At 46.2% G+C, this 24374-nt stretch overlaps 2 protein-coding genes and 1 long non-coding RNA gene across 9 annotated transcripts in view; 2 read left to right on the top strand and 1 right to left on the bottom strand.

Moving 5' to 3' along the window:
• Nucleotides 1-17624, top strand: part of GRAMD1A (GRAM domain containing 1A) — a 52482-nt gene extending 34858 nt beyond the window's left edge. For 5 of the 6 annotated variants that reach the window (XM_039325559.1, XM_039325557.1, XM_039325558.1 and 2 more), the window contains 8 exons: nucleotides 350-492; nucleotides 2083-2186; nucleotides 3054-3239; nucleotides 3641-3728; nucleotides 4902-4913; nucleotides 6236-6343; nucleotides 14525-14645; nucleotides 15457-17624. In XM_039325559.1, coding sequence (XP_039181493.1) covers nucleotides 350-492; nucleotides 2083-2186; nucleotides 3054-3239; nucleotides 3641-3728; nucleotides 4902-4913; nucleotides 6236-6343; nucleotides 14525-14645; nucleotides 15457-15525 — 831 coding nt within the window. In that variant the 3' untranslated portion in view covers nucleotides 15526-17624. The remainder of the gene's footprint in view (nucleotides 1-349; nucleotides 493-2082; nucleotides 2187-3053; nucleotides 3240-3640; nucleotides 3729-4901; nucleotides 4914-6235; nucleotides 6344-14524; nucleotides 14646-15456) is intronic. The other variant, XM_039325556.1, reaches the window with a different exon arrangement.
• LOC120300058 lies at nucleotides 3736-22062 on the bottom strand. The gene is made up of 3 exons (XR_005554535.1): nucleotides 21944-22062; nucleotides 6157-6357; nucleotides 3736-4274 (listed from the first exon to the last, which is right to left on the bottom strand). It is a non-coding gene; the product is annotated as an uncharacterized LOC120300058 (long non-coding RNA).
• Nucleotides 22007-24374, top strand: part of SCN1B (sodium voltage-gated channel beta subunit 1) — a 17461-nt gene continuing 15093 nt past the window's right edge. The window contains exons 1-2 of one of the 2 annotated variants that reach the window (XM_039325567.1): nucleotides 22007-22168; nucleotides 22308-23318. In XM_039325567.1, coding sequence (XP_039181501.1) covers nucleotides 23273-23318 — 46 coding nt within the window. In that variant the 5' untranslated portion in view covers nucleotides 22007-22168; nucleotides 22308-23272. Of the gene's footprint in view, nucleotides 22169-22207; nucleotides 23319-24374 lie in introns of those variants that run through there. The other variant, XM_039325566.1, reaches the window with a different exon arrangement.

The raw sequence follows: 24374 nt of genomic DNA, 5'->3' as shown, positions 1-24374 counted from the left end.
CCCCTTTTGTGACCTTCTGACAAGCAAAGGAACCAGATTCACTTCACAACCATATTACTAACTTATCAGCTGTGGTGATTCACTGAAAAACTTTGGCAGGAATAGTCATGAAATGGGGCAAAATTCACTTAACAGATGTTTCACTTAACAACAGAAATGTTGGGCTCAGTTGTGGTCATAAGTTGAAGATTACCTGTGCTAACTTTTAAGCCACTGCTTCCTTCAGACTGTTACCTGAACACACTGAGGGGCATGGGTAAAGGCATAGCATTGACCAAGAATGGCCATTAAAAACTGAATGTCTGAGTTTATCATGCTTTTCTCTTCCTCTTTGCCTGCTGGGCGCTAGACTCTTTTCCGTGCCAGTTCCAAGAATGGAGGCTGTGTAGTGGACTCAGAAGTGGTCACTCAGGGTATCCCTTACCAGGATTACTTCTACACTGTGCATCGGTACTGCATCACCACCGTAGCCAAAAGCAAGGCCAGGCTCAGGTATTTACTCTTGGATCACTCCCTTCTGCATCCGTACAGTTGGCAAACAGGGTGTTAGGTTAGAGAAGTCTAAAACAGAGTGGAAATTCCTGAGGAAGAAACAGGGCGGCCAGTGGCAGCCATAATAAGCTTCAGGTTCATCAAAATCTTGACATGTGTCCTGATGTTCTAGAGCAGGGATCTTCAAATTTGGTCCTTTTATGACTTGTGGACTTCAACTCCCAGAATTCCTCAGCTGGATCAATATAACTCTGACCAGAGCATATAGATCTGTATGTTAGAATGTTTGGCATTTGTAGGGTTAAACGCTGTCTCCTTAAGAGATGGCTTATGGGTAATGTAGTTTTAGCTGTTCAGTGAATCCTATGTTAACAAGTCAGCATGCAACTTATATTTTGTATCATGACAACTGATACAAACGAGTGAATCGTGTCATTGCATCACTACATAGAATATGGCTTATGATTCATCCCTCTTTGTTAGGAGTTCATTCATTCTTTCTTCCGTTCAATGAATCAGTCAATTAATTTGCACTGCTACCCATCTCCACAAGTGACTCCTGGTTGCATTTTGGTTGCTTTTTTTTTTTGTTTTGAATCTGATTAATATATCAAAACCATACCAGGCCAAGGAGGAGATCAGCTCACAAATCCCTTTTCTCTGGATGCATAGTTCACTTGCGCTAGAATGGGAGCAAAAGCATTAGAGAACCCTCTTGATGCCATGTAGTCTAAACTAAATCAGTAGCAGGACAATGCATTCATTAGACAAAGATGTGAAAAAAGTTCAAATTCTCTAAAACTCTTGCTTGGGTATAATGCTACATCAATCAATGCTGCATGAAAAGAAGGACTAGGGGAGACATGATAGAAGTCTTTCCATATCTAAGGGGCTGCCACAAAGGAGAGGCAGGACAAGAAGCAAAGGATGGAGACTAATCAAGGAGAGAAGCAACTTAGAACTAAGGAGAAACTTCCTGACAGTTAGAACAATTAACCAGTGGAACAACCTGCCTCCAGAAGCGGTGAATGCTCCAATACTGGAAGTTTTTAAGAAGAGAGTGGACAGCCATTTGTCTGAAATGGCATAGGGTTTCCTGCCTGAGCAGTGGCTTAGACTAGACTAGAAGACTTTCAAGGTCCCTTCCGTTATTCTGTTATTCAATCAAAATGGGGAAGAAGCAAACCAAACCAAATTAAGCCAGCCAATTCAAAGTTTGCAGCTCAGAGTTCATATTGAGGTAGAGACTGTAATCTAAATGCATGACTGTGGGCATCGTCGGGTCATTTTACATGCAGCGTTCAGCCACAAAGCATGACTGATATCCTCACCTTCCCGGTTCTGAAAACGAAAAGGTTACTGAGCCTCTGATCTCCTTGGGGAACACCTGATCTTGTAACTGCAGATGAAATGGGAAAAAGGTGAGATAGCTATAGGAAAGATTATATGACACCAGAGTTCCTTTTTGTTGCAAGCCATGCGAAGTATTCCATTCTTTGCCAAAGGGGTTTCTTGTCAGGTTTCCCAGCATTCCATGAGAGAAACAGAAAGGTTCTTTGGCTCATCTGTAACAGTTGTTCTCCATTACAGAGTCTCCTCTGAAATCCGGTATCGGAAGCAGCCATGGACCCTTGTGAAGACTTTCATTGAAAAAAATGCATGGAGCGGTGTTGAAGAATACTTCCAGCATTTGGGTAAGTGAATCAGGGAGACAAGCTACAGTGCAGAACCTGTGCTTTGGAACAAATATGACACAGTCTGGGGTTGGGTTCCCTCTTCTCTTCCCATTGTGAAGATAATAGAATAGAATGGAATGGAATGGAATGGAATGGAATAGAATAGGAATAGAGCTGGAAGGGATCTTGGAGGTTTTCTAGTCCAGCCCCCTGCTCAGGTAGGAGGACCTATACCATCTCAGACAGGTGATTGTCCAGTCTCTTTTTAAAAATCTCCAGTGATGGAGCGCCCACGATTTCTGGAGGCAACCTGTCCCACTGGTTGATTGTCCTCACTGTCAGGAAATTTCTCCTTAGTTCTAGGTTGCTTCTCTCCCTGATCAGTTTCCAACCATTGCTTCTCGTCCTTTCCTCTGGTGCTCTGGTGAACAACTTCGCCCCCACTGCCTTGTGGCAGCCCCTCAGATACTGTAACACTGCTATCATGTCTCCCCTATTTCTTCTTTTCTTTAGACTAGCCAAGTCCCGCAGCCGTTCTTCATATGTTTTAGTGTCCAGGCCTTTGATCATCTTAGTTGCTTTTCTCTGAATTTTTTCCAGACTCTCAACGTCTTTTTTGTGATATGGTGACCAAAATTGGCTGCGGTATTCGAAGTGTGCTCTTACTAGGGCTTTATAAAGTGTTCATCAACTTCTCCCAGTAGAGGTTTTTAGAGAATAGGTAGTTCTGAAGTTATCTGAGATATTCCCCTGTAGTCATGTGCAGAATGAGGCAAAAGTGTAGATGTTTGGGAAAAGGAGAGATGCCCCTCTATCAGGATCGTGATTTTAGGCATGAACTCAGCCCTCCAACATCTACACCTCTGTGGTCAAACGCTGTTTCAGAACTGGCACTGGTGCAAGCAGAAAAGGCTCTGCTAGAGGACAGCTGCCATGGCAAAGAACCCCGGGGTCTCATGTCTGGATTGCGTCGCAGGAAACGGACCCTGAGCTGGAGAGCTCCCCATGTTGAAGCCCCAATGCCCACACTACCCGATAGTGAAGGTGCATCGCGAACTGTTCGCCCTTCAGGTATGCCCCCTTGTTAAGAATGATCTAATTCCTTATCCTTCTGTGATATACAGGGAATCTGTGATCCTTTGGACCAGAGGTCCCCAACCTTTTGGGCACCAAGGACTGGTGGAGAGAGGTTTTTCCGCGGACCAGAGGGGTGTGGTTTTGTCTGTTGCCTGCATCCCGCGGACGGGGCTTTGCTTGTTTGTGTGGACCGGTTGCTGGCATGCCGCGGCCCGGTACCAGTCCACGGATCGGGGGTTGGGGACCTCTGCTTTAGACATTAATGAGCTACCAAAATCCTTCAGCATTAGGAATGAGACTAAATGAGGCTACATGAAGTTGCAGTTCAATAATGCCTGGAGCACTTCAAGTTCCTTTCGTTTAAGTCCTTGACCTGTTCGTCTTCTGTTCTGTAGGCAGCCTGACCTCACGTCTTTCAGAACAACTCCTGGAGCCAGGACAGGGACAGACCGTCTCCACCGTGATCCTTGTCATCAGTCTGGTGTAAGGAAGCTGCTTTGGGGGGAGGTGGGGCTGTGTTTGGAGAGCATCTAGAGAACTTCCCCCATTCTGATCTCCTGCAAGTGCATTCACTTCAATTCCCAAAGTTCTCAATAGTGGTTGAATTGGCTGTGGAACTGAACTCCATTTATCTGGGAGGCTGATCTAGACCAGCCTTTTCAAACTTGATGTTCTGTAGAGGCAGACTGCAACTTTCAACTTGTCCAGCCAGCCCATAGCAGAGCTGGCTCTGGATAACAGTCCAACACATCTGGAGGCCCTTTCTCAGGGAAGGCTTTTCTAGAGTTCTGTATATGAGTTTTCTATTTGCAAACTTATATGTATACACACCAGAATCTACACAAGGTCACAACTTTCATAGGGTTACAGCTTACTGTACTTAGGAAGCCAAGAAAGAATCCAGTCCACTGAAGCCGGGAACAGGGCTGGCTTTATCCTGGAACACCCATGATGCCATCAGAATGGGGTTTTAGTGGAGCCTGGAATTCTGCTTAATGGACAGGGTTGCCTCAAGGACAGCAAGGCTGGCTGAAAATAAATAAAGTAATAAAGTAACTTGCATGACCATCAAAACAAGGTTCCCCTCTCTGCTCCCCAAACTGAAATGACCTTGTTGCCCCATTGCTAGGTGGGTTGTAGCAAAAGGGGGGAAAAAGTCAAGCCCCAAAACTGTCAAGGCTGGTTGGAAAGCCACTAGTCACTAATACATAAAAAAATTATGCTGGCTCGTGTTTAAAGTGTACCGCTATCTTCCCAAGATCCCTAACCCTGCTTCTTTTCTCAAGGTGGGTTGGTTTATTGATTATTTCAATTTATCTGCCTCCCCCCCTCAAAAAAAATTCAAATTCATGACTTTGGGCAGCTCCCAACAGTTAACATGCCATAAAACATAATTGAATGAAAAGGTTTCTAGTTTAACTAACTTAATTTCCGGCTAAATTAGCAACTTTATTTGTAGAGTTTGGGAAGGTCTGGTGTGGCAGCATCTATGCTGGATATTTTTTTCCTTTTCTTTTTTTTATTGATGAGAGAATGCAGGAACAAAGCTTCATCTCTTTCTTTCTTTCTTCCTTCCTTTTTTTCTTTTTCTTTCTCTTGTTTCTTTTCTTCCTTCCTCTCTCTTCTCTTCTCTTCTTCTTTCTCGCCTCCGCACAGGATCTGTGTGAGGTATTGTATACCAACAGCCCTCCAGCTCTGGCAATGTGGCTACTGCCTTGAACATCCCTGTGCCCCTCACCTGACCCCATCCTGCCATGCCTTCCTGCTTTGAAAACCTGCAGCTTCCACCCTGCCTTCCTTCTTTCTTTCTTTCATTCCCAGTCCCAAGTGGCTTCTTCATCCTGGCTTGGTTCTGGTTTCTTGATTGGCCTTCATGATTCCTGCCATTTCAATCCTCTGCCTGAGCCACCTGGCAGTCACTTCCATGATGTCTTCCACTATTAGCCAGCCCACCCACCCACCTCCGACTGCACTCTGCTTACTATGTCTCTTATCCCTCACCCCAATCCTAAACTGTGATCCCCACCAGATTAAACAGGAAACGGGGGGGGGGAACAGTGACCCGAACCCTTAGCCAGAATCTGTTTTACATGATTCTTGTTCACCTCATTAAACTTATCAGTTGCTCTTACATCCCTGTTCTGTCCTGCAAATGGCGGGAGTGGGGGGGGAGCTAACTTTCTCCCTATCTATCTTTATTCCTAGGGCTTCTTATATTTCAGCCTATACATTTTTAAAGCTTACAAGGCCAGCCACTGAAAGGAAGATGGATTTTGTCTCCAAGGTTAATGTGATTGCCTATGCAAAAATAGTAAGACTATCTCTGGGAGTTAGTCTGCCTGCACAGACCCCTTCATTAGCTCAGGCTGAGATCATCTTTTCCACCGGCAGCACTATCAATGCATGAATGCCCGATATAAGCCCCAATGATGTTGTGCAAATTATGAAATTCATATCTACTGCACAACGACAGCATGGCGTGCATGATGTTGCTTCTCTCCCTCCTCTGTTGATCCAGATGCATTGATGTGTTTCCTCTACGACCATTGTGGTCACTAGCTTGGTGATTTAAAGACCCAGTTCACACCCTGCATTAAGCCGGGGGTTTATTTCAGTTATAAAGGCTGGTTTAACCCCATTCAAAGCCAAACCAAATAGATCACTGCAGGATTAAGGCAAACTTTGAAGGCTGTGTTTAGGGATGCTATTTGACTATATTGTTACTCTTGGGAAATTGTAAAAAAAGATTATCAGGGCATTTTAATCCCATTTTAATGATTATCAGGCATCATTTTAATCACGATCTTGAAGGGGTCATTCCCACTGAGTATCCATTCTGATTCTGACTCTTTACAGAATCCCCCAAAGTGCTTCTGAATTATGGAGGAATTTTTGGTCATTTAAATCCTACCACATTCTAGCTAGAGTTGAGTGCCTCCTTGGTCTGAACGAGTCCTTCATGTTACCAACGTGTTTGTGTTTCTCTGTAGTCTCTTAGTTCTGGTCATCCTCAACATGATGCTGTTCTACCGGCTATGGTCTCTGGAGCACACAGCCCGAACTGTGGAGTCATGGCAGACTTATGCACTCTCCAATGGGTGAGAAAGACTCTCTGGGAAAGAGAAAATGGGAGATTTGACTTTCTTTTACTCTTAAGAGATTTTGAGAATTTAATGCTAAGCTAATATACAATAGCACGTAGACTTATATGCCACTTCATAGTGCTTTCAGCACTCTCTAAGTGATTTACAGAGTCAGTATGTTGTCCCCAACAATCTGAGTCCTCATTTTATTGATCTCAGGAGGACAGAAGGCTGAGTTAACTTTGAGCTGGTCAGGATCGAACTCCTGATGGTGTAATGCAGAGTCAGCCTGCAATACTGCATTCTAACCACTGCACCACCACAGCTCATGGATTTGGGCTCCTGAATTCTCTCAGAAATCTTGGCAAAATGCAGTTTGAATTGAAGGAAAGGGAGAACAATCTTCTCAAGGTAGCTTACTGCTGGTTTAATATAATTTAGTACTTAGGTCAAGAAATAATATGCTGCAAATTAGCAGCTGGAATGATAGCAATGAAGACCTTGAAAAAGATGCTCTGATGTCTTAATGAGCCAATATTTACAAACATCAGATTATGCAAGCAGTGGGCTTCCTTGTGACACCTTATAGAAGTTAAAGTTGGACTTTGAAGAAGCAGCTTTGGATCTTTGACGTTGGATAACACTCCTTGAGAATATAATGCAGAGCCAAGAAAATAAGCAATAGATATATCACAGAACAAATCTGTTCAAGACTTCTCACTCAAAATACAAATAACCAGATTCAAATTTTCATATTTTGGACACATTATGTAAAGCTCTAACTCCCTTAAGAAGTTTATAATATTGGGAAAGGTAGAAGGGGAGAGAAGAGGATGTTCATCAGTAAGGTAGATGGACTCAATTACAGTGGCAATGACTACACTTCTGGATGAACTGAAGGACCAGGTTGGGGCAGACCATCTGAAAGAACATCTACCCATGTGATTGCTTAGAGTAGATGCTGACTTGATGGTACATAATCCACTAGTCCATCAATAGCATTTATGGCTGAGGATTTCCAAGAGTTGAAGTCTTCTCTGATATGAAAATATTTTTAAATTAGCCAGAATTAAATTATGTATGTTTATACATGTGATGCTGTGTGTGTGTGTGTGTGTGTATGTATATGTGTGTGTGTATGTATGTGTGTGTATATGTATATATGTATGTATATATGTATGTATATGTATGTATATGTAGATCTTTGGTTATTTGGGTTTTCTCCCGCGTCAAATTGGAAGTGTCTTGGTGACGTTTCGACAAAGTCTCATTCGTCATCTTCAGGCTGGTGTTTTCGGCTTCAAGCTCCTAGAAGCACGAAGCCAAAAACACCAGCCTGAAGATGACGAATGAGACTTCATCAAAACGTCGCTAAGATATTTCCAATTTGATGCGGGGAAAAACCCGAATAACCAAAGACCTACATACAAACACCCGCGAAAACCTGGAAAAGCATATTGTAATTCAATTAAACATGTCAGGCTTTTAGTCTATCCCTAAGGAGGACAGAGAATCAATTCTTTAAAGCGAATTTATCTTATAGAGAAGTTAGGATAAAACAAAGAAAGAGTACCACTTTTTGGTGGAAAAGTGAGATATAAATGTATATTAAACAGGTGGATGAAAACAGAGGATCAGTAAATTATTTGAAATATTGCTTGACAGGATTTAGGAAGCTGATGCCCTTTGCCTTTGCCAATGGAATTAATTAATTGCTCTGTAATAAATACAGTCCACTGAGTGGAATAAACAATAAAACAATATAAAACCCAATTAAAAAAATCCCACCATACAGTAACCGAGAAAAAATCATTGGCAATAAAATGCTGTGAACTTCTAACAGTTTTTAAAATGCTTGAGCAAATGAAATTGTCAGAATCCAATTATATTTCATCTTTAATTATCAAACATAGAAACTCCCAATTCTGCCTTCTCTGGATTCTGCCATAAGAGGGAGAAAAGGGGGAGAGCAAAGGGGCTTTATGGCCCTCACTTCCTTCAGCACACTTCAAAGGACTGAATGTGTGTTTATTGTGGCCTCTAAGCTTTAACATATCAAAGAAGAGTAATTGCCTTTCATGTAGTTATCTGAAGTCTCCATCCAGACGGAAGAAGAAAGGGGATGGAATTGTGATACTTGAAACTATCACTGGAAGGGGGGTTGATTGGGTGGGACTACTGGGGAACCCCTTAAAACCTTGAATGGGAGAGCTTGAACCCCAAGTCCTGTCTAGCATGCCTGCAACCATTTTCTCTTAATAAAGGATTCCTGTTGGAAGACTATTCCAAGAGTTCTGTCTTCTTAAGATGCAAAGTGGGGTGGGTCCTTACATTAGACAGGACTTGCAAAATTAATCCACCTGGAAGGTAGACCCTTGCCGGGGGATTTTGCAAAAATTTACCATGTCAGACAACGAAGCAAGAGAGGGAGAAAACTCCCTGGAAGGAGAGCCGCTGACCCAGTTGGAACCTTGCCAGATGTTGGGATCCGAGAGGCCAGATTTCTCAGAAGAAGAAGTGGTGGAGACACAGGACCACAAGCCTCGCTGGTCGATGGGCGTTGGAAAGAAAAGCGAGTGGGGAAAGGAATCAAGAAAAGTGACCCTGAGACGGGGGACCAAGCAACCAGAATGGAAGCAGGAGATGGAGAAATCCCTGCACGCAAGTGAAGAGGGAGGAAGCTGTATGCCGTACTCAGACTGGATCCTAGAGAGAGCTATTGACCTGATGAAGAGAACTCTCAGCTCCCTAGGAGAGGAGATTCCTGAGCCCTACGCCCGCCCCAGTTCCTGGAGCCACAAAGGGAGAGACACCGAGGGGGACGTGGAACCTGCAACCCCAGGGACATTTACTGATCCAGGAGCTCCCACCCCCTACCGGACCCAAGATGGAAATCTGGACGGAAGACACTACCACCCACAATGGAGGCACCGATCCATTCCAAGACGTCCACCGTTGGAGGTGAAATTCAAAGGGGAGCCAACACGCTTGGGGTTTTTCCTAACCCAAGTCCTCAGCTACATGGAGGAATATGGGCAGGACATCCCCAGCGACAAAGCCCGCATCCGGATCGTGCAATCTGCCCTGGATGGACCAGCTGCAGATTGGGTGGTGAACCTGCATGACTCCAATGCCCCAGAACTCAGTAACTTCAACCGTTTCATGTCCTCTTTGAGAAGACGATTTGAAGACCCCCTGGCTGATCGCAAAGCCCGTGAAAGAATAACAACGATGAGGCAGGGCAAACGCCCAGTGGCTGAGTATACACAAGAATTCCGAGCCATTGCCAGCAAACTGAATTGGCCAGAAGACATCCTCCTTGGCCGTTTCAAAGACGGACTAAACTATGATCTATATGATGCTTGCCTGCCCCGAGGAGACCCACATCGACTTGAGGAATGGTACGTCTTGGCAGAGGAAGCAGAGATCGACATATTGAAGAGGCATCGCCGAGGAAAACAATGGAGCCGCCCCCCGCCTGAGCTGACACACCAACCGGTGAAATCATCGGATACAGCCAAGAAGCAGATGGGGTGTTTCAAGTGCGGAAGAGAAGGGCATCGAGCTGTAGAATGCCGCTCAAAGGCCCCCCAGCACAACCCAGACAGATCCCCAATCAACAAACCCAGAGGGTATTCAGCTAAGCCAAAAGAAACAGCCATGAAAATGATGGAAATTGCAGAAAACCCCACCTCTGCTCACCAAGGGGAAAGAACTCCAGCCTACACCACAGGGACGGTGGATGCCTCAGATGACAGCTCGGAAGGCGAACCCCTGGTAAGTGGACGCATCACACCCATCTTCAAAACAGTGACTATATTAATCCCCCCCATGCCCGAAGCTGTGAAGGTGAAAGCCTTAATAGACTCTGGCTGCACCCGCTGCCTCATTAGCCCAACACTAGTGGGGAATCTGGGCATCCCATCCAGGAGACTGGAACAACCAATCTCATTTGGCCAGCTAGATGGATCCATAGCAGGGGGGGTGCCAGCTACCCTAGCCACTCTGCCAATACACCTCTCCCTGGGCAACCATGAAGAGGACTTAACGTTTGTGGTGACCCCAGGTATGGAATGCCCAATGATTCTAGGGATGGAATGGTTGAAAAAATGGAACCCCTGGGTAAATTGGAGGACGACAGAAATCAAATTCCCGAAGGGGGACCCTATGGACTTAAAACCCCAAGAGAGGCTACCAGAATCAAGAATAGAAAAAGCATCCATAGGAGAGGAAAAAAGATTAACAGAAATACCAGAGGAATATAGGGACCTTGCTGAAGTCTTCAGTGAGGAGAGGGCGAATGAGCTTCCCCCCCACCGACCCACAGACTGTACCATTGAATTCAAGCCTGGGGCAAAACTCCCGAAACCCAGATTATACTCCATGAGCCCAAAGGAGAAGGAGGAAATGGAAAGATTTATTAAAAAAAAACCTGGAGAGAGGTTTCATTGAACCAGCTAAGCCTAAAGTGGCTGCCCCGGTCCTTTTTAGAGAGAAGAAGGATGGCTCTTTACGTTTATGCGTGGATTATAGGGCCCTGAACACAATCAGTGAAAGCAACCTATACCCGCTGCCCCTCATGAAAGACATGCTGTCACACCTATCGAAAGGGAAAATTTTTTCTAAACTAGACTTAAGGGAAGCTTACTATCGCGTGAGAATCAAGGAAGGGGACGAATGGAAGACTGCATTTAACTGCCCCATGGGGTGCTATCAATTCAAAGTCTTGCCATTTGGATTACAAGGGGGCCCTGCAGTCTTTATGCAATTAATCAATGACGTTCTAAGGGAGCACCTGTTTAAGGGGGTCCTTGTTTACTTGGACGACATTCTTATCTTTACCGAAACAAAAGAAGAACACGTCAAACTTGTCAGAGCGGTTTTAAAGAAGCTGCGAGCCGCTCACCTATATGCCAAACTCTCAAAATGCGAATTCCACCAGGAAAGGATAGACTACCTAGGCTATCGCATATCCCCACAGGGCATTGAAATGGACCCAGAGAAGGTCAGAGCAGTATTAGAATGGGCACCACCCCGCACAAGAAAGCAACTACAAAGTTTCCTGGGCTTTGCAAATTTTTACCGCCAATTCATCCCCTCATTTGCACAGATAGCCTTGCCCCTCACTAACTTACTAAAAACGAAGGGAACATCCTCAGTAAAACCTAGCCAGCCACTAACATGGACAATGGAGTGCCAAGCAGCGTTTGAGAGACTAAAGAGACTTTTTTCTGCCGAACCAGTACTAAGGCACCCAGATATGGACAAGCCCTTCATAATACAGGCAGATGCAAGTGATGTGGCAGTGGGGGCTGTGCTATTACAAGAAAATGATGATGCAGTATTGCAACCCTGTGCATATACATCTAAGAAACTCACGGAAACAGAACAGCGCTGGCCCGTATGGGAGAAGGAGGCTTATGGGATACGTTGGGCATTACTCACGTGGCGACAGTTCCTGGAAGGCAACAAAATCCCCTTCCAGGTATGGACTGATCACAAAAATTTAGAAGCCCTGAAAACTTCCAGGAAACTCAATCCCAAACAAGCCCGCTGGTCCCAGCATTTTCACCAATTCCAATTTAAGCTCAAACATTTACCAGGAAGAAAGAACTTCCTGGCAGATGCACTATCTCGCATGCCCCAATATAACAGCGCACGAACCACAGACTCTAGACCAATAATGGCAGAATCACAACTGGCAGCGCCAGTAACCACAAGAACCCAAGCCAAAATAAAACCACAACTGGACAGCCAAACTGGGATTGAATTCAGAAAAAGTTTGGAAACAGATGATTGGTTCCAGAAAAACAAACATGTGTGCACAATGAGAGACGGATTGCCTTGGGTAGGGGAAAAGTTATATATACCAACAACTCAAAGACTAACTTTCATGCAACTTTGCCATGACACAAAATCAGCAGGGCATTTTGGATTTGTAAAAACTTTACACTTAATTAAACGGCAATTTTGGTGGCCATCAATAAAAAAGGACATAGAAAGTTATGTTGCCAGCTGCCCAACCTGTGCATCAGCAAAGAGGTTGCAAGGGAAATCGCCAGGGCTGTTACAACCAGTGGCAAGTCCCTCAGCCCCCTGGAGGGAAATAGCCATGGATTTTATAGTGGAATTGCCTGAAAGCAATGGGAATACTGTTATCTGGACAGTCACGGACCTATTTTCCAAACAGGTGCACTTTATCCCTTGCCAAAAAATTCCCACTGCAAAGGCCTTAGCAAAACTTTTTATCCAGCACATTTACAGATTGCACGGGGCACCCCAACGCATCATCTCTGATAGGGGAGTGCAATTTACGTCTACATTTTGGAAGGAATTTTTATCCCTCTTAGGGACCACTCAGGGACTGACATCTAGCCATCACCCTCAGACAGATGGACAAGCGGAACGCTGCCAGTCGGTACTTGAGCAATATTTGAGATGTTTTTTAAATTTCCAACAGAGTGATTGGACGGACTTACTTCCTTTTGCAGAAGTTGCCTACAATAATGCAGTCCACTCCAGCACAGGCTACACTCCTTTTCAAATAGCCAACGGCCAAAGTTTCAACCCTATGCCAGAGTTGACCCCAAAAGAACCAACGATCCCTTCACTGAAAGAATGGATGGAAAGCCTACAAAACACCTGGCCAATAGTCAGAAAATCACTAGATGAAGCTAGGCGGGCATACAAAGCACAAGCCGATAAAAAAAGGGTTGAGCCTACACCATTCATTATAGGAGAAATGGTGTACTTATCTACAAAATACCTAAAGTCCCTACAGCCCTGTAAAAAACTTGGACCAAAATATATAGGACCTTTTCCAATTAAAAGGATCATAAATCCAGTAACAGTAGAATTAGAATTACCCAAAAACCTCAGGCAAATACACCCAATTTTTCATTGCAGCTTGCTGAAAAGAGAGCATCAGTCACCTCTACGGCCAAAAATCCCCCCCCCACCACCTCCAATCATGGTGGAGGGGGAACAACACTTCGAAATAAAAGAGATCCTTGACTCTAGGAGATATCGTGGAACAACTCAGTACCTAGTTGCCTGGAAACACCTCCCTGCCTCACAAAATGAGTGGGTCCATAAACGTCACGTCAGAGCCCCGAAGCTATTGAAGAAGTTTCACACAGAGTATCCTAACAAGCCTAACTAAATTTTTTACTTGTGTTTTCTTTCAGGTGGATCTCTCTTATTGTTAAGAGGGGCCGGATGTCAGAATCCAATTATATTTCATCTTTAATTATCAAACATAGAAACTCCCAATTCTGCCTTCTCTGGATTCTGCCATAAGAGGGAGAAAAGGGGGAGAGCAAAGGGGCTTTATGGCCCTCACTTCCTTCAGCACACTTCAAAGGACTGAATGTGTGTTTATTGTGGCCTCTAAGCTTTAACATATCAAAGAAGAGTAATTGCCTTTCATGTAGTTATCTGAAGTCTCCATCCAGACGGAAGAAGAAAGGGGATGGAATTGTGATACTTGAAACTATCACTGGAAGGGGGGTTGATTGGGTGGGACTACTGGGGAACCCCTTAAAACCTTGAATGGGAGAGCTTGAACCCCAAGTCCTGTCTAGCATGCCTGCAACCATTTTCTCTTAATAAAGGATTCCTGTTGGAAGAACTATTCCAAGAGTTCTGTCTTCTTAAGATGCAAAGTGGGGTGGGTCCTTACAGAAATGTTTTTTGTTTGACATAGTGAAGCTGTAAGATAGGTACCAGAGTCTTTTGAGGAAGGATTCCTAAAACTTGGGTTGTGCCTTTTTTAGAAGGATGCTTGGAAAAAGTTTTCAGATGAAGACCACCCATCAAGGTTGACCAACCAAGAGTTGGATGTTTCTTACAAATTCCAGAAACCCCAGATAGATGCAACTTGATTTTCTGATAAACCTAACTTGCTTCTAAAATAGAATTATAACCTTCCTTCCATACCTCTAAAGCCCAAATGGCCATAAAATCTGACCCCTTCCAGTATGTTTTAGGATATTGCCCTAAATTGCTATAAAAAGTTTATAGAGAATATAGCTTCTCCCCCAGCCTTAGAATCAGGGCAGTTAGGTTCTGTAAAGCCAAATGACTTCTGCATTAAACACTAGTGAGGGGTGTGATAATTCACAGAAAGTGAACTCAAGAAGTGGACACAATGCTGATCCATCATAGTTAAGAAAATTTTGTCTCCTTGCCTGACAGGAAACTTCCACAGACAGCCTCGGAATGGGCAGAGATTCTGGAGTTGCAAAAACAGTTCCATAGTGTGGAGGTGCAAAAGTGGAAACAGATCCTGAAGGCATCAGTGGAACTTCTGGATGAGGTGAGCTCTCCAGTTTGAATGTTCTCCCAGTCCTGCTAGATCATTGAAAATGTGAGAAACAATGCCCCAACTCTTAGTTTCCAGAAGCCCTTTTTAGTGTCAAGAGATTTCCGTTAGATGTTGACCATACAATGGAGATTAAGAGATATCGGACTTCATTCCTATCGTCCCTTATCATTGTCAGGCAGGTTGGTCCTGATGGAAGTTGAAGTTCAAATGGGCAGGAAGGCACCAGACTGTCTACCTCTATACCAAAGATTTTGAAACCAGCTTTTGTAACTTCAAGGCAAGGATGGGGAATCGGTGGCTCTCCATATCTTTTTGAGGGATCTTTGGAGTTGCCAGGTCCAGTGATGGGAGAAGCACAGATTCTCCATCCTTATTTCTTTAACAAAAAGTGGAAAATCCAAAATCTTAGGATATGGAATTGGTTACCCAACACTCATACTTGACTATGAATTGCTACGGCGACAGTTTAAGCAAACCTTTAGTATCCCAATTCCTTCAAGATGTGTTGAAATAATTGTATGGAAGTCACAAGGTTACAGAAGGCTGGCTTAGGCTCGTCTACAAGTGGAGCACAAATATGCGGTGAAATACTGATGGGATCTTTGCCTATAGGTTGGGTTCAACCAGTATCTTGATATCTTTGGTTGATGATTTGCGGTGTTTTGTGAAAGCAACCAGTTCTGCCTTGTCCAGTAAAACGCAGAGCTTAATATGTTATGTGAACTGAAGCAGAGCTTCCTTCTTCTTGGTTGGGGCAATGCTTTCCTCTTTGGGGCATAACTTATTGTTCACTTTCCACCAGATGAAACTCTCCCTGGAGAAGTTGCAGCAAGGCATCATGGTGGCAGAGCCACCGTTGGAACCGGAGTGAAGCCACAGCATCTCCCTCTCTCTCTTTTGAGGAGGTTGCTGAGTTACCAGAAAGAAGACTCCTGAGATCCATCTCAGAAACTGTTGAACCAGTGGTGTGAGCATCCTGTGGGAGGAGACAGCACTGTGCTTCTCACCGGATCCACCACCTGGACATTATCCTCAAGAGTGCCACTGGTAGCGATGGATCTCTTGGTGGAAACCGTTTCGCCGGGAACATCTCCCTTGGATCACTCTTCCTGGGATTGTTCCTGTAGGGACTTCTCTTCATCCCTTTCCCACTTCAGTGGTATTTATATTGCATCCAGGACCCCCAAGAATCCTTGATTTCCCTGTATCCTGGCACCGGTTCTTTTTTCCAGCTATTGTTTGGGGAGGGAGGAGGGTGGGATCAGTTTTGGGCGGGGGATGGCCTCTGGAGCGGGGATCTATCTTTTGCACTGAAACTTCACTCAATAGCTAAGATAGCCTAATGGAGGGCAGCAAAGAACCAAGTTCTGCCATTCCCTCCCTTCCTTTCCTTTCCTCTTCTTTCCTTTCCTTTCCTTTCCTCCCTCTCTCTCTCTCTCACACACACACACATACACATGCACAAGCGACCATGAACAGAGCTGTGGTGGCACAGTGGTTAGAATGCAGTAATGCAGCTAATTCTCCTGACTGCCTACTGACCAACTCAAGGTTGACTCAGCCTTCCATCCTTCCGAGGTCGGTAAAATGAGGACCCAGATTGTTGGGGGCAAGAGGCTGACTCTGTAAACCACTTAGAGGGGGCCGTAAAGCCCTGTGAAGTGGTATATAAGTCTAAGTGCTATTGCTGTTGCTCTTGATGGTGGGGTGAAAGCAATTCAGAGGCTCCAAGAGGGTTCATTCCTTCTTCAGCTCTCTTCCCTGCTGCTCCCTTGCCCTGTCTTTCCTGCCATTGGTGGGTAGATTGTCAGCGTTCTTCAAAGGGATCTTCCCAACCAATTACCTCCGACAGGGTAAAGCATTTTCAGCCCCGCATTTTCACACACACAAAAATCAGGGGGGCTGGACTACAGCATCTTCTTGTTGATGGCATCTGTTATCACAGAAAACTTTCTGAACAAGGGGTCACCCTTGAAGTGTCCCTGGAACTTCGAAAGATACATACACCAGCACTTCTGTATACACACATATAGATGCTGGAATCCAGTTCAGTCCTTTTCTGAGTAGCATCTGACTTCTGAAAGTATCATCTGAGCCCTGCTCACTTCGACTGTGTTTACGCAACACTAAATCCCAATGTCTGATGAAAAAGCACACCTGTCTTCCCACTGTGCATAGTCAGTCATCAGCTTAATGCAGGGTTTCTAACCTTCACCATTTTTAGATCTCTGGACTTCAACTCCCACAATTCCTCAACCAGCATGGGGAATTTTGGGAGTTGAAGTCCAGACATCTTAATATTGCTAAGACTGAAAAACGACAACCTACTGTGTGGTAATCTGGAACAGAAATAGTCACCATTTGAGGTTTATTGAAAATGGACTTTGTAGCCAAGGCAGGTTACAGGTTTATGTATTCCGTAACCTCCAATGGTGCAGCTTTTTTTCTGAATGTGGAAAACACTTTAAAACTCTGTTAACAAATGGTATATAGCTATTGAGAGAATGGGTAAAGTGCTAACGTTTGTTCTCGTTCACCAGGCATTTCGTTTGGTGTGCCAGGCAAACCAAGATAATTTAGTACATAATGCTCCAAATGGTGCTTTTTAGGGAATGTTGTATCTGGGTGCAGTCAAGGTGGTTCCATTTGGGTTTTATTTTTTTAAACCCTGTGCAGCATGCCATGTGTGCCACATGGGAGACTCTCACATCAGCCTCGTGGATAACAGCAGCTGGGCCTTGCCTTCCCACAAAGAAGCTGTATTGTCCACTATAAAGTGAAGTTTCACTGCCAATCTTGGCCTCTTAAGCCCTTCAAATATACTGCCAGGGGCAGGGAGGGGGCATTAAATCTGCCCCCTCCTGGAGAGGGGGTTATGTGTCTGTCAGCTCTGTGTTCCCTTTCCCCAAAAACCTGGGAGACCCAGGTATCAGACCCTCTCCCTTTTTTACCCTTCTCCCATTAAAATTGGGGGAGGGAGGGAGGGAGGGGCGGTCTCTTTCCTTCATTTTTTGTAGATCTGTTCAGTATTAATAATCCAGTGTGTTTGCAGTTCCAGAAAAAAAAGAAAAAAAATGCCAGGGCTTATTTATTAGGAAGTGAAATAAAGACCGTGGATCGGAGTTTGCAGTGCCTTCGTGTGTGTCTTTTTGGGGAGGAATGCATTTTTAAAAATGTTTTGTCTAAATATGTTTGACTTGCTTTTTTTCCATTGTTCCTACATTTCTCTCTTGTCTGGCTTGCAAAATGGATGTCAGCCTTTCGAAGTAGGCCAGTTTGGGGATCAGACGCCACAAGAATTACTGGAAATTCACTTTATTGTTGCAGTGGGTAATAACAGAATCTTGAAAAGATATGAAGATAACTGGGGTTATCTCATCCCCTCTTGTTTTCCAAAACTTAGCAGACTTTTGTTTAACTGTTTTTGCATTCCGTGTCCCTGAGATGGACAAAAGCATGATTGAAATGCATGCCCCACTCCTTTTGCACATGTGCCGTGATGTCACAAGGCTATACAAAAGGGATGCAGCTCACAAAGGGATGTAAGAATGATATTGGAAGGCAGGAGGAAGACAGGCAAGACACTAATTAGACAAGGGATGTCTCAGCTCACAGAAGGGAGTGTAGAAAGCATCTCAAAAGGGACTGCCCCTCATTCTCTGGAAAATAAAAATAAGAGGGGAGAAATGCTTTCAGACTTGCAAGATTTTGTTATTATAAGCTTACAATAAAGGTAGTGTTAGTTGCAGGATCCAATTAGATCCAGGATCTATTGGAGAAAAATTCCCTGAGGGTGGACTCCAGCATAAGTCTGAAAGCTTGGAAGATTAAATCTCTGGTCCTGGTGACCAACCCAGATTGGAAAACATCCTGGGACACATAAATTTGCCTTCATTCATAGTGTTAGTACTCATCATTTTGGTTCCCTGTCTGGACTTGTTTGAAAGGCTGGTTACTTGATGATACGGCCCTGCTTTTATCTTGACGAAGGCAGCAAGAAAATCAAATGCGTTTATGTATATCTATACTACTGGTCCTATAGGGGAGATGATGGGAGCATGCAGTTCTTCTGCCCCGCTCCAGTTTTCCTACTTAAAACAATCCTACAATTAGATCAAGGTGAAAGACAACTGCCCAAGTTCTTCCTTTTTTTTTTTTGTTTGAGCTCTGCCCTTGTGCTTTAGTGAAAGAAATGTATTTATTTTTCAGTGGATCCCGTGCAAGGCCAAAATAGCTCCTTTGGTTTATTGTCATACGACAATACTGAATTATTTCTCTAAAGCCAGAACTGCATAAAAAATAAACATTGACTCATTACATTCTAAGTTAGTATCAGAAGGCTTCTCAAGAGAGCAGTCTGATGAATTATAACGGTTAAGGCAGTGATGGCGAACCTTTTATAGACCGAGTGCCCAAACTACAACTCAAAACCCACTTATGTTTCCTCGAATGCTAGGTGAGTGTGGCCCATTGGCTGGGTGTTGCCAATTGGGTGGGCGTGGCTGCGGTGGTAATGGCAGACTGGGTGGGACTAAAAAGTTAAATCAATCAGTTCCACCTTTGCAAGACCTTTTTTTTCCTGCGAGAAGTTGAAATTGACTGATTGATTGAACCTTTTTTTTTTTTTTGCACCCGGCAGTGGAGGCCTAAAGCGAAAAGGTTTTATAAAACCCAGCTGAAGGCCTAGAACTGGGGCGATGGCACATGTGCCCACAGAGAAGGCTGAGTGCCGCCTCTGGCACCCGTGCCATAGGTTCGCCACCACTGGGTTAAGGGATTAGGTTAGAAACCAGGAGACAGTGAGTTCTAATCCTGCCATAGGCATGAAATCTGGCTGGGTGACCTTGGATGGGGCACTCTCTCCCAGCCCTAGGAAGAAGGCAAAGGCACTTTTGAAAGATATTGCCAAGGAAACTGCAAGGATTAGTCTAGGGCTAGACAATCACTAGGAGTCAACAATACCACTTGGACACACACACAAACATACACCCAAATTTCTCTAGGTTTTCAGGATTGCCATCACTCATGGGACTTGTGCAGGCAAAGACAGACACAAAGCCTTTTAGACTGACCCCCCTCTCTGTCTGGAGCTAATTCTAAACACGCTGCAATCCCCTTCTAAGTTATCATAACTCTCCAGGGGTTCCTAACCAATAGGCTGAAAAGCTCTGCCATTTAGGATTTTTTTTTAAAAGCATGGTTTATTTATTTATGAGACTTATATACCGCTTTAAGTGCAAGCACTCTCTAAGCCAGTGGTTCTCAACCTGTGGGTCGGGACCCCATTTGGGGTCGAACGACCATTTCACGGGGTCGCCAAACCACGCTGTCCGCCATTTTTTTCCCTTTTCCCTAGCTGACCACTCCCTCTTATTGGTGGCCACACCCACTTGGGGGTCATCACAACATGGGGAACTGTATTATGGGGTCACGGCATTAGAAAGGTTGAGAACCACTGCTCTAAGCGGTGTACACCAGTAAGCAATGTATATATATATTTACATTGCCCCCAACAATCTGGGTCCTCATTTTACCACCCTGGAAGGATGGAAGGCTGAGTCAATCTTGAGCCGGTGAGATTTGAACCACTGACCTGCTGAACACAGTCAGCTAAAGTGGCATGCAGTACTGCACCCTAACTGCTGCGCCACCTCGGCTGGTTGGTAGAGGAGGCGGCCGGCTGCTGGGGGTAGAATTTGTGCCTCTGGTTGGTAGAATTTGTTCCATCTACGCACATAATCCCCATAATGGTACTTGCGCATTTTTGTCCAGCAGATGTGATCAAGTCAAGCCTTTATGGTCAAAGCCCAAGACCAGCATTCATGCAAAACTAAGACTAAACTAAAACTGTAATGGGGCAAAGAGCAATAGCAGCTTTGTTACTACTGAATGCCATTGCAACAGATAGCTGACCTTGGTTGATGGTGACAAAAACCTGCTCCTGCTTTATGGCCCATTACAAGGGTTCCTTGATAGGTAAAAGACGCAGAAAACATTTGCCAATGCTAATCTAGATTCTTGTCTTCGCCCCGCTACAGGTAGTCCTTGATTTACTATCATTCATTTACTGACCATTCAAAGTTCCAAGATTATTTACTCCAGAAGCTTTGAGCTGGCCATTCAAAGTATTTCCCCTAATAATTTGGAAAGTAGAATTTCATCCAGAGTTGGTCACATTACAGAAAAGATGTTGAGACTTTGGAAGAAGTGCAGAGAAGAGCAATTAGGATGATTATAGGCCTGGAAATTAAAACATATGAAGAATTATTGTAGGGTTTGGGTTTGGCTAGTCTAGAAAAAAGAAGGACTAGGAGTGACACGATAGCAGTATTCCAGTATTTGAGAGGCTGCCACAAAGAAGAAGGGGTCAAATTATTCTCCAAACCATCAGAAGTCAAGATAAGAAACAATGGATGTAAACTAATCAAGGAGAGAAGCAACCTGGAATTAAGGAGAAACTTCCTAACTGTGAGAACAATTAACCAGTGGAACAGCTTGCCTTCAGAAGTTGTAAGTACTCCATCACTGGAGGTTTTTAAAAAGAGACTGGACAGCCATTTGTCTGAAATGGCATAGGGTCTCCTGCTTGAGCAGGGGGTTGGACTAGAACACCCTCAAGGTCCCTTCCAGCTCTGTTCTGATTGATTGATTGATTGATTGATTGATTGATTGATTGAATTAATCTACAGTCAGGAGCTTAACTTTGCCCATGTGCAGTCATTCTCTCCAACTAGGCTAGGACTAGGATTTTGTCAACTTTGCAATTCAACCAAGAAAAAGTAGCAAAACCAAAAGGACAATATTGGGCTGGAGTGAGCATAAAGGAAGAGATCAGGAATTTAATCTCCCATGCAAGTTAAGCTACCGGAATTCCTTCCAGCCTTCTGGACCACCTCAATAACCAGGAGGCTCTCTGGGGATGTGCAAAGTGTTTTTCATACTCCTCACCCAGTCCTCAACAACTAGCAGTTTGGAAAACTTTCCTTCTGGTCAACTGGACCTCCACCCTCGTATTTTACCAGAAAAACTTCTCTAGGCCGAACCGAGGATTAGAACAGGGAGCAGAGCTGGGACTCAACGCTGGGGGGGGGGTGCCTCGGGACGGGCTCCGCAGCCACTGCGGAGAGTGACGCATCCCTCCTCCGCCTATGGTCGTGTTTCCATCCCCCCGCCTCCCCCCCCCGCGGCCCACGCTGCCTCTTCCTCGCTCACGTTCCGATGATCGCCAGATTTCGGAGGCGGGCGGGTGAAGCCACTGCGGGCCCAGCCCGGCTCGCCCGGCTTCCTACCTTTATTCCCCTTCCACCCTGCGTGGCTTCCCCCCGGTTACGCCGCCACCGCCGCCGCTGCTGCAATGCATCAAGTTTGGCGGCGCCCGCCTCCTCCGCCTGGCGCACGCTTTGATTCATCCTTCCTCGCCCTGTCCAGCAGCGAGTCAGAGCAGTTCCCGGGCGGCTCAGCCTCTGCCGCAGCGGTGCGCGCCGCCGGAGAAGGCTAAGGGAAGGGGGAGAGGGGTAGGTCGCCGCAGGGGCGAAGGAAAGAGGAGAAGGGGTGTGGGGGGGAGGAAGCGAGGAGTCGTCCAGCTCCCGGGCGGGCCCGATCCTTCCCTTCCGCATCAAGCGCAGGAGCTCCAACCGATCCTTCTTCTTTTAGCGGAGCCAGGCTTCGCGAGATCTGAAGGCGGGGACCGCAGTGGCTCCGACCCCCGTTGCGGCGCGACAAGGTTTCAGCCAGTCGGCCAGCCAGCCGGCGAAGAAGCTATGGATCCGGCCCTCTTGAGTCCCGCGGAGGCACCTGTCCGAGGAGGCGGCTGATCTCGGGCTCCTCCTGGGCGCCAGCGGAGAGCTTGCCTTTTGCAAAGGGCTTGCTTGGAAAAGTGGTCTTTTTTCTTTCTTTTTAAGAGGAGGCGCCTCATTTGGAGAGAAGCGACACCCTCCCCCGCCCCAATTGAGAAAAGGCTTCGGGAAGATCGCCCGGGGGCTTCCTCGCGGGCCGGGGGAGCCGCGACCTTTCAGCCGAGCAGGGCCGCAAGCCTCCACCTTGTCGGCCCGGGCGCACCTTGAAGCGAAAAGGACGCGGGAGCGCGGGTGGCCGAGCCTTGGGCGGCGCGATCGGGAGCAGCAGCCGCCGCCTTGCCCATGGCTGGCTGAAGAAGGGGACCCGCTTCCCACCGCGCCGCCGCTCGCCTTTCCTCGGGCCCATCCCAACTTTTATGGCTCCCCCAGCAGCCGGCCGCCTCCTCTGCTTCTTCGTGCCATCTCGCTCCCCGACTTGGGTCCCTCGCAGACCCGGGGCGACGGGAGCAGCAGCAGCAGCCGTCGTCGTCGGGGTCAGGAGCGGCGGAGCGCCTCGTGCGGCCGACGTCCGTACAGATCCCGGGGAGGAGGATCGGGTGTCCAAGGCAAGGGCAGTGGATCCGGCTGGGACATTCCGAGCCGCGGCGGGGTTTCCTTGGGGCGGCCGCTGAGCAAGCTATAAATACCCTCCCGGGAAGGTTCTTGCCCAGGATCGTCTGACTGTTGACCGCAAGAGGTTGCTTGGAAAGGGCGGGACGAGCCCACCGGAGCGGCCCACCTCCCGGCCGAGAAGGGAGCGCACCCTGGATCCGATCTCCCAGCATGGCCGCCCCGCGACCCCTCTCGCTGCTGCTCTGCCTGGCCCTGGGTGAGTTGGATGAACAGGGCGAGCATGGGGGGGGGGGCGTGGGGAGAAGGAGAAGAACACGCGGGAAGGGGAGGCGGTTGGAGAAGGTCCGAGCAGATGGCGTGGGACCCCGGAAGGTGCACGGGGAGCCCGGCATAATGGCGAGTCTTCTTTCCCCATTGAAGTTTCGCCCCTCGGGGTGCGCGTGGACGCCGGCGGGCGCAGGCCTCGCTGGGATAGGAGGAAGCCTTTGCCCCCCTCCCCAGCCCCGACCCAGCCCGTCTTTACTCCTCAAAAAGGCCTCTCGGCACGTGATTTGGAGGTTTTCTGAACGCGGTAAGCCTCTTGCCGCTTTGCGTTTTTTCGTGCCAAGAGAAGGAAGAGTTCAGTCCGGGATGTTCTCAGTTTTCTTGCTGGTTTTCTCCAGCCCAGGTTAGGCCTGGACTTTTAGGTCTATGTGATGTGTGGGCTTGGATGGAGCTAATGCAATTGCTTCCCCCCACCCCCCCAAAAAAACTTTTGCATCTTTTTTTTCCCTTTTACTTTTGGAGGGGGGGGGTTGTCCCCTAAAGCTCCTGATGCCTTAATCCAGGCCAGGGTCTCCTCTTCACTGGAGACAACCTGGAATTTCTTGCAAATGAATGAAATGAAATCACAGTGGGTGGCTGGAGGAAGAAAAGAGAAACTTAAAAAGATGCCTGGAGGTTTGAAGGGGGCTTCAAGGAGGAGCCCTACTGGAGACAGGGGACTTACACCATGTAGAACCGAGCAGAGTTCAGAGCAGGGACCTCCAAACACAGATTTCTTTCTGACTCAACAGAGGGAATTGTGTTTTGTAACCTTGGATTTCCAGAGATGGTGGATGGCAAGGTCCCTCTCCTAGCTGTGCAGGGATAGAGGTGTGCAGGGGTGGCAACCATGCTGCAGTCAGATTGGCAAAGTGATTGAAGAAAGTATGAACAGCAAACAGGGTGAACTAGAAATTTAGGTTAATGAGGGCAGATATGATATTGTTGCCATTACAGAATCATGGTGGGATAAAACCCACAAATGGAACACACAGCTAGAGGGATTTAA

Source organism: Crotalus tigris, unplaced genomic scaffold (assembly GCF_016545835.1).
Source record: "Crotalus tigris isolate CLP2741 ecotype Arizona unplaced genomic scaffold, ASM1654583v1 scf7180000024338.4412243, whole genome shotgun sequence".
NCBI lineage: Eukaryota > Metazoa > Chordata > Lepidosauria > Squamata > Viperidae > Crotalus > Crotalus tigris.
Note: the sequence above shows the minus strand (reverse complement) of the source record. Positions and strands in the feature narration are given on the sequence as shown.